This window comes from Lolium perenne, chromosome 4 (genome assembly GCF_019359855.2).
Source record: "Lolium perenne isolate Kyuss_39 chromosome 4, Kyuss_2.0, whole genome shotgun sequence".
NCBI classification, from domain to species: Eukaryota; Viridiplantae; Streptophyta; class Magnoliopsida; order Poales; family Poaceae; genus Lolium; species Lolium perenne.
The window spans coordinates 83,818,645-83,829,638 of NC_067247.2; the positions used below are offsets into that span (position 1 = coordinate 83,818,645).

Below are 10,994 nucleotides of genomic sequence, written 5' to 3' on the forward strand. Positions count from 1 at the left end.
TCCCACTCCCACTCCCACTCCCACTCCCAGCCGCCACAAACCCTCCTCTGCTCTCGTCTCGTCTCCAACCCCGCGACGCGAGCCAGCCAACGCCGACCAACCTCCGGGAGACGCCGCCTAATCGGGACCCTCCTCGCTGCCCTCGTCTGGTGCGCCGCCGCCATCTCCTCCGCCTTCTAATCCCCCCTCCTGCTTCAACCCAGCACCCCCTTCCCCTCTCTCTAAACCCTACCCCGACCCCCCTCCCCCTCCCCACTCGTCCGACAGCCCCGCGGCGCCATGGGTTTCGCGCAGCTCGTCATCGGCCCAGCCGGCAGCGGCAAGGTTACCCCCTCGCCCACTTCCTTTTCGGTTCATGCTCCATTCAATTCCGTCGAGGAGTATTGTTTGTTTTGTGCTGTTGATTGCTTCTGGGTTTCGGTTTCTTTCCTAGTATTTTAGGTGATTCCAGCCGAAATACTTGTTTACTTCTAATTTTTATTTATTTATCTAGGGTTTAGTCAAGTCCACTGGAGTGAGATAGCTATGTACCGACACATATTCGGGGTAACCCGCCTGATCGAAGTGGGTTGAACCTGATGTTAGAGCGACTAGGGACAAGCCTAGAAGAAATGGCGTGTTCTAATTTACTGTCATTGCTGTGCAGTCCACCTACTGCTCCGGTCTGTTCCAGCACTGCGAGACGGTGGGCAGGAGGATTCACATGGTCAATCTGGATCCAGCCGCAGAGCACTTCAGCTACCCTGTATCTACCGGTAAGACTATATTTCTTTATGCCTCTGTGCTCATATTTAGATATGCCTCTTACTCAGCTTCTTTCGGTCTTATTTTTGTAGATATCAGAGACCTCATTTCGTTGGATGATGTCATGGAGGAGCTTGGGATGGGGCCGAACGGCGGCCTCATCTACTGCATGGAGTATCCTATTGTGTGAAAGCATGTTGATTGTTGTCTTCCTTCCAAGCTAGTATTTAGTTATGAAGTGCCCCTGTCGTTTCACTTTGGTACCTATAATGGGGTTGGAGTTGCAACATTAGGCTGCTGCGGCAGATTTGCTATTGTAGCACATCACTGACAATTGTTCTGCGAGTACCCTGAGGCTCACAGATGTGGTACATATTAATTTTGGAAGACCCTACTTGCTTGGTAAATTGTCACTGGATCTGGACGATCCTCTAGATCATGCTAGTGCTTTATTACGTCCTGGTGGGATGGTCGCAAATATGCTTCATTATGCCTAGAAATTATATTTACCTTCTGCTTACTTTTCACCAGCAATAGTTGTATGCATATGTTCCAAGAGCAAATACTTTCACTTTGCCCGCATGATTTGCTATCCCAATAGCAGATACTATGACTTTCAGTTATTGTTTCAATTTTCCGCTCCATTTGTTCAAGTCATTTGCTAGGAATGTTTCTTTATGCACAAGATTGATAGGCACTGTTGTGCTGCCAATTTTATTATTCCCTTATGTTTTTGTACTCAAAAGTCAAAGAAAAAGAGCTACATTTGTAATCTAGGCTCTGACCAAATTCATTTTGATCATGCAATTCCAAGAGGATGTGAACATTTTTATATTGGCAACGATTTTTTTTTAGAGGATCTTATGCTGGCAGTTGTTGTTTCCTTAAGAAACCCTTAGGCACCTTGAAGACAATTTGGATGATTGGTTGGATGAACAATTGGAGAACTATTTGGACGATGACTATCTTGTGTTTGACTGTCCAGGTAATCGTCATAATGCCTGTTTTCATGCTCTAATTATATTTTGTTAACTTCATGTCACCTGCTATTCTTTACACATAAACACCTGCATGGGCCTAGTCTAATGAGTTTTTCTTTACTTATTATGTTATGCTTGTGCACTAACTGTGTACATGTTGCCATCTTAATCCATCTCTTCTGTGGTTCTGTAGCATGTTTTACTGTATGGAAAGTCTGACATACCTAGCTTGCTTAACATTACCTAAAAAGGTTAACCCAAGGTTCCACATATTGTTTTGGCAGGCCAGATTGAACTCTTCACTCATGTTCCAGTTCTACGTAACTTTGTCGAGTATCTGAAACGGAAAAATTTCACTGTTTGCGCTGTGTATCTTTTGGATTCGCAGGTTTGAATCACTAATACAGTTTTCTTTTATGACAACATTGGACTCCAAACCCAGGCTGATTTCTGTTTGTTTTTCTTGGTGCAGTTTGTCAGTGATGTAACCAAATACATTAGTGGTTGCATGGCTTCTCTTTCTGCTATGATTCAACTTGAACTTCCTCATATCAACATCCTTTCGAAGATGGACCTGGTTTCAAACAAAAAAGATGTAGAAGAGTATGCTATCATTCTTTTACGCTTTGCTTCGCTCTAACGTTTTAAAGTCGCCCCTTTTTGTACGACTTTTTTTTTTTTTTGTATTTCTAGCTATCTAAACCCAGAGGCAGCAGTTCTTCTGTCACAGCTGAATCGAGAGATGGCACCTCGGTTTGGCAAGTTAAACAAGGCTTTGGCTGATCTGGTATGCCTTCTATGAACCTGAAATTCTTAATTCTGTAGAATTTCATCCTTCATGTAGCCCTGTAACTGTCAATATATTGCTGTCAGCTACGTCTGTTATGTCCTACACTCATAATTACTGGACTTGTATCTCCTGCATTGGACTTATATTAATGAAAATATCAGCGTGGTTAGATTTTCTCTGATGACACATGGCTTAAGTTTTCATTTAGAACGACCCATTAAGTTCTGGCATCTGAGCTCTGACCATGCACTAGTAAAACTGACTTGCTTAAAAATTATGTTTTGAGTTCCATGATGCACTTCTGTTGTGATTCCATGAACTGTGGCCAACTCGCCTTTGCTTTATTTGAAGTTAGGCCAGGAAGTTTAACCTGTCTAGCATGATAGCCCGTGCCAATTTATATTCCAGCTAGATAACCAAAACTATGTTTGGCTATGGTGATTCGGTAGTCTGGACTTCTTGAACGTATAAGTAGATAAAAAGCTTTAGAGAGCTTTGATTTGTGCGAATACCATGTTTGGCTATGGTGATTGGGGAGTCTGGACTTCTCGAACTTATAAGTAGATAAAAAGCTTTAGAGAGCTTCGATTTGTGCAAATACCATTATTTGAAGGAACCTACAGTAGGTATCTATGGATTCGTGAAGATTGCAGGGATTTTCGCACACATGCTTTCTTTTACTCCTTCAGTAGTGATAGCATTCCACTTTCTGATCGTTACTTATTATTTTGTTAAGCCCAGCATGAAGTTCATGGTCTAGGAAAAATAATACAGTTTACCTATTAATAGTGGTGTCATTTTTGGGCTCTTCCTTGGGCTGATTTATCGGTGTGTGAAGGTGTACGAGACCGAGAAATTCATGTTGGCATGCTCTAGGTCAACATTTGGAATAGATGGCTGTATTAATGTAGTTACCTTGTTTTATTTCTTTGTACATATCAGCATAGAGATGCCACTTGTCTTTCATGTGCTTCATTTTTTCCATTTGTTTTCCTATATTCTTGTTCGTTAGGTATCCAATATTGATGCCAGTACTACAATCTTGTAGGTCGATGATTACAGCATGGTGAATTTCATACCACTTGACTTGAGAAAAGAGAGCAGGTAATGCTGTTTGTTTTCTTGGTTACAATTCCCAAATGTCAAAGCCTTTTTACATAGTGTTTTTTGGGTGTGCGTCAAATGCCCTTTGCCACTTAAAATTTTGATCCCTGCACATGCGGCTTATACTAGTATGCTTACGGATGCAACATTGACAGATCATATTTGTAGAACACTTCACAATTTACTCTAGTAATATGGTGTTTTGCGGTCATATACTGGTCTGGCCTTTGATTTTTGTTTTCTAATTGTGGAGTGAACACAGTTGGGTGGGAATTGGGAAAGCTTCTATAGCGAGATGATTGTTCAGTTGAATTGCATGTGCTATAGCTGGGTTAATTAGTATGTGTAATACCACAGCATGCTGAGATCACCCCTCAGTTATTTCCATGGCATGTATGGATCAATTAGTCTCGAGTCTGTACATACTGATTCTGTTTTCATGTCCCTTACCATCCTTGCTTTTCCAGCATTCAATATGTGCTGTCAAACATCGACAGTTGCATCCAGTATGGAGAAGATGCTGACGTGAAGGTTAGGGACTACATTCCTGAGGCTGATGAGGACTAATCGTTTTATCACGCAGAGGCAACAAACTAGCTAGTATCATGTAGCATCTCAATGGGAGGAGGGATTCACACTATGCAGAAGTGCACAACAGGCTGAAGACCAATCTATCTATTTCAATCGTAGACCAGACGAAGCAGAATGCATCTGCTAGAGTGTGTAAGTCACCTATTTATGCTAGTGGATGGAAGCTATATATTGCTGTAAAATACTCTTCTGGAGCTGTTGAAGGACATGAAACATAGTGATAGCCTAAATATCCCGAGCCATCCACCCATTCTGTTGCTTTTTCTCTACTCCCTTCAAACCTTTTTAATTGACTCGGATTTAGTAGAATTTGTACTCCCTCCGGTTCATATTAATGGACTTAACTTTGTCTAGATACACATGCATCTAATCTAAATACTTAACTAGATACATAAGAATCTTGACAAAGTTGAGCCCATTAATATGAATCAGAGGGAGCACTAAACTCCGAGTCAATTAAAAGGGATTGGAGAGTAATTTATTTGGCGGATGCAGGAATTTTATATTTGTCCTTCAAACCAGTGTTTGCATGCACACCAATGAATTCTCGAGGATGAAGATAAAATATACATGATGCAATTAGGGGTGCATGATCCCAAGTGCTGTTTTCTGCCCACATAACTTACATACCGGTGATTTCTTCATACTGAACTGTAACTGACTTTCTCTGTTGGGGTTGAGTTTTGGGGAAGTCTCCAGGCAGTTGTTGTACCGGAAGTAGTTGCTCTTCGCTCAAGCCAATCTTCTCTTCGTGCCTAGCTACCGTATTGGGATCTCACTGAGAAGTGGGAAGGCTCCATTTCTGTCATAGTGCCAATCCTAACGATCTTCTTCGTTCATGGAGCTTAGTGGAATGTGCAATAGCTGGCTTCACTGTCCATTACTTTTCCATTTCTATTAGCCAAGTCTACGAGGTCAGAAACCAACTCTAGGACTCCATTTCTTTTCCCGTATTCTCGTTGGCTTTTCCAGTACCTACTTTTTTCTTAATCTCACCCAACTTTAACACATCACGTCCTTCAACAATTGCCATCCGATTTTGAGAAATGTCCTTTTTGTTACTCTAATACTCAGTATATAGCTTTCAGTAGTCTCACTGTCAGTGAATTTGGGTGCTGAAGTAAGCGCCGTCCCTGTCGAGCAGAAAGAGTTAAGACTAAAAATGTTGGCATCTGAAACCCAACTCTCCCAAATATTTTGGAGCTGTCATTTTCTCCCAAAGGTACTCGATTTGGTTTGGTATCATTTTGCCCATTTTGCTTCCCCCACCAATACTGCCTTTTGGGAGAATTTATATGGTCGCAAAAGCATGTCGGTACATCAGGGATGGCTTGCACCAGTGACTTAATTAGTACTACTACTTCCTTCCCCACGATGAAAGAATGTGTCATCCCTCCTTCAATTCTTGACCGCACGAAATACTTAAATGAGCTCTCACTTAAATTACCCTTTGTTTCGATTCACCACATTGTACTTTCAAAACGTCGTTTGTCATTTGAATGATTTTCTTAATACCACCCCCCTTGACTGTCTTCTGGTGCAGCCCTTACTAAAGAAAATGGAGGATATATTCAAATAAACCAATCGCGCTAATGCTGAACAATAGAATGTTTTTGATAAACTCGGCACTTTCCTCCTATGCTTGTAATATTGGTAGCATATGGAACTTGGGAGATAAGCAAGCACCCCCGTTGGTGATTTTTGAGAAGACTAGGAACGAGGCTAAGTTATGGGCCCTTGCCTGCGCTAAACGGGTGGATTACTTGATGCCGAGAGAGTAGGCTTGGGTTGTATCTTTATGTTTTCTTTTATTTGATGTAAATTGTGAATCAATGGAATAGGCCAAGGCTTTTGCCCTCTTTTCAAAAATAAATAAATATTAGTAGCATTCTGTCGTACATATAACCAGAAAAACAATTAATTATGGGTGCTTCTTTCTTGATCCGCACTCCTTGCAGCGAGCCGTCTTGTGTGCTCTTCCTTGTCAAACTCGACATGCCTTCAACACAAATGATAAACAAATGGGGTGAAATAGGATCACCGTTGGTTCTAATTGTGGGTATTACCGGTCATGTAGGCTTTTAGGCTAGCCATAGTGCTAGTATCATAGCTAGTATCATGCACATTGGTCCCACAAAAATGCTGATGTGGCAGCTAATTAAGGAGGAGAGAGGAGATTAGAGTAACATAGGTAGATACTGTATCATAGCACATGTCACAGAAAAGTTAATGCCAAACAAATCTTGTGCACAAATTTACATTGAGATTCTAAAAAGCAATAAATATAGCATGACTATGATACTACTTCATGATACTAACCACTATAGAGATAGTATCATATGCATGATACTACTATATGATACTTACCACTATGACCAGCCTTAGGTATAGCTCTAGCTCCCATTAACATTAATCAAGCCAATTAACACAAGATAATGAGATAACACAAGAATGAAAGCAGGGCAATTTGCCATGTTGGGCGGTGTCACCATATGTGATAAAGATGAACGAACTTGCTATTGATTGGCGCCCAATTTAGCCTATAGGAGCAAGGCACGGTGCCCCAATCCCTATAGGCAACTTGCATCATGAGAATTACGCATACAACGTGTTATACTTCTGCCAAATTCATTTGCATAAGGGTGATTGAATCCAAGATATATGCATGCTAACTCATCGTTCTCTCAACTGTTGGACGCACCATGTTTATTATATTTAACATACTTTTCATCTCTGTCGCTGTTGATCAGGTTCATTACCCTTTCAGTTTCGCTTCGTTGGTTTAAGTGACTTCTGACATTGTTGGTTTCATCTTTATGATTTCTTGGACGAGCAACTCGTTTCAGTGCTTCTCATTCTTTGATCGAGCACAACAAGAAGCAAGCCCGATGAACCTTGTGTGAGGATTAATGGCAGACCCTCGAGGAAAAAAGACTGATTTGCTACTCGAAGCAATTTTACGCGAGGGACTAAATTTAAATTAATTAGATTCTCAGAATCGAAGTAGTTCAGTTTACAGCTTGCTAAAACCATGACCTACAACTTCGGGCGTAGCAGTTGTCCGCTTCTGTTACAATTCTATTTTTATTTTGTTAGAAAAAGCTAGAACCGGCAAACTCAAAAGCAGTACAGCAAAGAACGCCAAAGGCAGTGTTAGACATGTGATAACAATCACACGTGAGACCGCTTCTTCTGGCTCCATATCTATCACTACCTGCACTTGTGCACGATCCGTTTTAGATGGATCTCCCCTGTATTCTCTCCCTCTCCCTCGTGCATGTAATCTCCTATATGTAACCCCTCACGAGGATGAATACAACACAGAGTTTCAACTGAATATAGACTCTTACATGGTATCAGGATAACGATCCTACCTACGCTTCCGCCATGACCGGCACCTCGTCGCCGGCAACCTCCCAAACCTCCTCCTCTCTCTCCTCTCAGCCTGTCTCCCTCCCTAACCTCTCCACCATGTCTCCAGAGGCCCGTGTCAACTACCTCGTCGGCCTGAACATCGGCTTCTACGTCCACCACAAGCTCGACCTCGCCGGCGTCAACTACTCCATGTGGCGGCACGACATGGAGCTCGCTATCGGGCTCCACGGCGTCGAGGATCACATCGCCGCCGACTTCGACGATCACGATGGCGATCGTGAGTGGCGCCGCACCCAGTTCGTCGTCAAGTTGTGGATCTACAACACCTGCACGCCGGAGTTCAAGCAGCTGATCATGGACAGCAAGGCCACCGCTTTCGCCCTCTGGTCCACCATCGAGAACATGTTCACCAGCAACGTCCGCTCGGGCAAGGTGAAGCTCCTCTCCGAACTCCATGATCTGCGTCAGGGCACCAAGTCCATCGTTGCGTACGCGTCCAGCCTCCAGCGGATCGCTCACGGCCTGCGCGACATCGGCAAGCCCATGGACGATGAAGATCTCGTCGTCTACCTCCTGCGCGGGCTCGACGGCCGCCACCGCACCATGCGACAGCTCCTGGAAGAGCGGACCACCGTGCCGACCTTCACAGATCCCTGGCCACCGTCGTAGGGCGCGCCATAGGACCCCTGACTGCCGTGGGATCCGTTGGTGTAGAAGACGGTGGAGGTGGGCTGCTCAGTGGTGGCCCGAGGGCCACCAAGGCGATCCTCGTCGAGATGCAGCGTCGACTGGGCGGACGCGAAGGTCGGCACGGTGGTCCGCTCTTCCAGGAGCTGTCGCGCGGTGCGGTGGCGGCCGTCGAGCCCGCGCAGGAGGTAGACGACGAGATCTTCATCGTCCATGGGCTTGCCGATGTCGCGCAGGCCGTGAGCGATCCGCTGGAGGCTAGACGCGTACGCAGCGATGGACTTGGTGCCCTGATGCCGATCATGGAGTTCGAAGAGGAGCTTCACCTTGCGCGAGCAGACGTTGCTGGTGAACATGTTCTCGATGGTGGACCAGAGGGCGAAAGCGGTGGCCTTGGTGTCCATGATCAGCTGCTTGAACTCCGGCGTGCAGGTGCTGTAGATCCACAGCTTGACGACGAACTGGGTGCGGTGCCACTCACGATCGCCGTCGTGATCGTCGAAGTCGGCGGCGATGTGATCCTCGACACCGTGGAGCCCGATAGCGAGCTCCATGTCCTACCGCCACATGGAGTAGTTGACGCCGACGAGGTCGAGCTTGTGGTGGACGTAGAAGCCGATGTTCAGACCGGCGAGGTAGTTGACACGGGCCTCTGGAGACATGGTGGAGAGGTTAGGGAGGGAGACAGGCTGAGAGGAGAGAGAGAGGAGGTTTGGGAGGTGGCCGGCGACGAGGTGCCGGTCATGGCGGAAGCGTAGGTAGGATCGTTATCCTGATACCATGTAAGAGTCTATATTCAGCTGAAACTCTATGTTGTATTCATCCTCGTGAGGGGTTACATATAGGAGATTACATGCACGAGGGAGAGGGAGAGAATACAGGGGAGATCCATCTAAAACGGATCGTGCACAACGTGCAGGTAGTGATAGATATGGAGCCAGAAGAAGCGGTCTCACGTGTGATCGTTATCACATGTCCAACTTACCGTGTCCCGCTCCAGTGCTGAGGTGTAAGGGTATATTGCCCCTATGTGTGGTTTTGGTAATTAATGACAACCCCTATGGACTAATGTTTTCATTGAGTTTATATGAAGGAATATTCCATAGGTACTACTTGTATTCCATGTGTTGGATTCAAGTATGGATGCCATGAAGATAAATGTATACTTTGTGTATTGGCATCAAGATCATCGGTTTGAAGATATATATGTGATATGATCAAGAAGAAGAAATGAAGATGGGGTTCTTATGTGAAACTCAATATTAGCCATGCTCTATCTTAAGTGAGTATGAGAAGATACAAGGTTGAGTTGGGCAAGTTCAAGATGAGCATCTTGAGTGGATCACATGCTTGAAGCTTGCCGTCCATTTGGTCATAATGGACATGTGAAGATATGCATCAATGGAGCTTTCCCATCATAGTGTATGGGGGAGCATTTGTGAGTCTTCACTAAGCAACATTGATCAAGTGAGGCATTCCGGTTTGAGTAGAGCTTGAAGAGTTATCATCAAGATCAAGCGGGATGCGCAAGGCAAAGGTATGGCCTTGCTAGGTTTTCCTTTTACCGGTCTCAAGGTGGTTGTTGGGAGACCAGATTATAGGATAGATAGCCGCACTATCAAGAGGGGCTTTCGGTTGGGTAACTTGATCACATCGTCTTAGGGAGCTCAACCCTTTTCATACTTGGCATATCCATATTGTTTTTTTGTTTTTCTATGTGTAAGGTTCTTGAGCTTGTTGCTAGCTTTACAACAAGCCCAAGTTCATCGAAAACGGAGTTCGCATGCATCTTCTATTGCGTTTTCAAGGTTGGGTGATTTTACCGGTTATTCATGATATAAGGTTCTACCTTTTATATTCATGATAAAATTCCCTCCTACGGATTCTTGAGTTTGCACTTTCTATAGGATAGCATTTGTTGTTATCTTCCAAACAAAATTGGTTTCATTCGAATCGGAGTTCGGGAGCAATTGTTATTAAAGAAAAAGGAAAAAGAGAAAAGAATAAAAAGAAAAAAAGGAAAGGAGGAGGGGCAGCCGGCCGGCCGACCGGCCTACCGGGCCAAGCGCCGGCCCACCCGGCCGTGACCAGCCCGGGAGCCTGTGCCAACCGGACCGTGTCCAGTGGCGTTTGGCCCGTGACCGGCCGCAGGCCCGGTCCGCGACCGGACTGCCCGACGCTGCCCCCAGCCCGACCGGTTTCCCAACCGGGCCGCCTCACCGCACTCGGCCCACACGGCCTGCCTCCCCCGCGCGGCCTACGCTATTCGACGCACAGCGCGGCTGCTGCTCAGCCCGGTTGCTGGGCCGGCCGGACCGGATGGGCCGCAGGCCACCTCAGCGCCAAAACCGGTCAGCCGGTTTGGCAGCCGGCTGGGCCACCTTTTTGGGCCGTTTTTCCTACGATTTTCACACAGCTTTTTCCCCAACGGTTATTTTTCTCCTTGGACTATAAATAGCCCTTCTTCCACCTTGAGCAAGTTAGTTCTTCCCATTCTCTCTCCTCCATTGTTGCATTTTGAAGAACTTGCTCTCCCCTTTGATTCCTCCCATAACTCTTGCTATTTCTTGAGGGATCTAAGAGAGGAGATCTAGATCTACATCCCCACCAATCATTTTCTCCTCTAAGTGAGGGGAACCCTTTGGATCTAGATCTTGGAGTCTTTTGTTGACTTTCCCCATTGCTCTTCCTCTCCAATCTCATCGATCTTAGCATTTGTTGCT

General features: G+C 45.2%; 2 protein-coding genes across 2 annotated transcripts; both read left to right on the plus strand.

Annotated features, from left to right (window-relative positions):
* The first annotated feature begins 27 nt into the window (after positions 1 to 27).
* On the plus strand, positions 28 to 4,451 carry LOC127293161 (GPN-loop GTPase 3). The gene is made up of 9 exons (XM_051322729.2): positions 28 to 324; positions 647 to 755; positions 837 to 918; positions 1,644 to 1,729; positions 2,009 to 2,112; positions 2,197 to 2,327; positions 2,418 to 2,511; positions 3,563 to 3,618; positions 4,086 to 4,451. Exons 1-9 carry the CDS (start codon positions 280 to 282, stop codon positions 4,183 to 4,185), a joined length of 807 nt encoding a protein of 268 aa, XP_051178689.1. The 5' UTR covers positions 28 to 279; the 3' UTR covers positions 4,186 to 4,451.
* Positions 4,452 to 7,596: 3,145 nt separating this feature from the next.
* Positions 7,597 to 8,253, plus strand: LOC127346951 (uncharacterized). Its single transcript, XM_051373189.1, has one exon. It carries the CDS (start codon positions 7,597 to 7,599, stop codon positions 8,251 to 8,253), a length of 657 nt encoding a protein of 218 aa, XP_051229149.1.
* The last annotated feature ends 2,741 nt before the right edge of the window (positions 8,254 to 10,994 follow it).

Bases quoted from the DNA above. Each gene is read 5' to 3' on its own strand.
- LOC127346951 (XM_051373189.1), top strand. From the start codon at position 7,597: ATGACCGGCACCTCGTCGCCGGCAACCTCCCAAACCTCCTCCTCTCTC.
- LOC127293161 (XM_051322729.2), top strand. From the start codon at position 280: ATGGGTTTCGCGCAGCTCGTCATCGGCCCAGCCGGCAGCGGCAAG. The intron at 2,328-2,417 runs GTATGCTATCAT...TTGTATTTCTAG, and splicing joins AACAAAAAAGATGTAGAAGA to CTATCTAAACCCAGAGGCAG. The intron at 2,512-3,562 runs GTATGCCTTCTA...ACAATCTTGTAG, and splicing joins ACAAGGCTTTGGCTGATCTG to GTCGATGATTACAGCATGGT.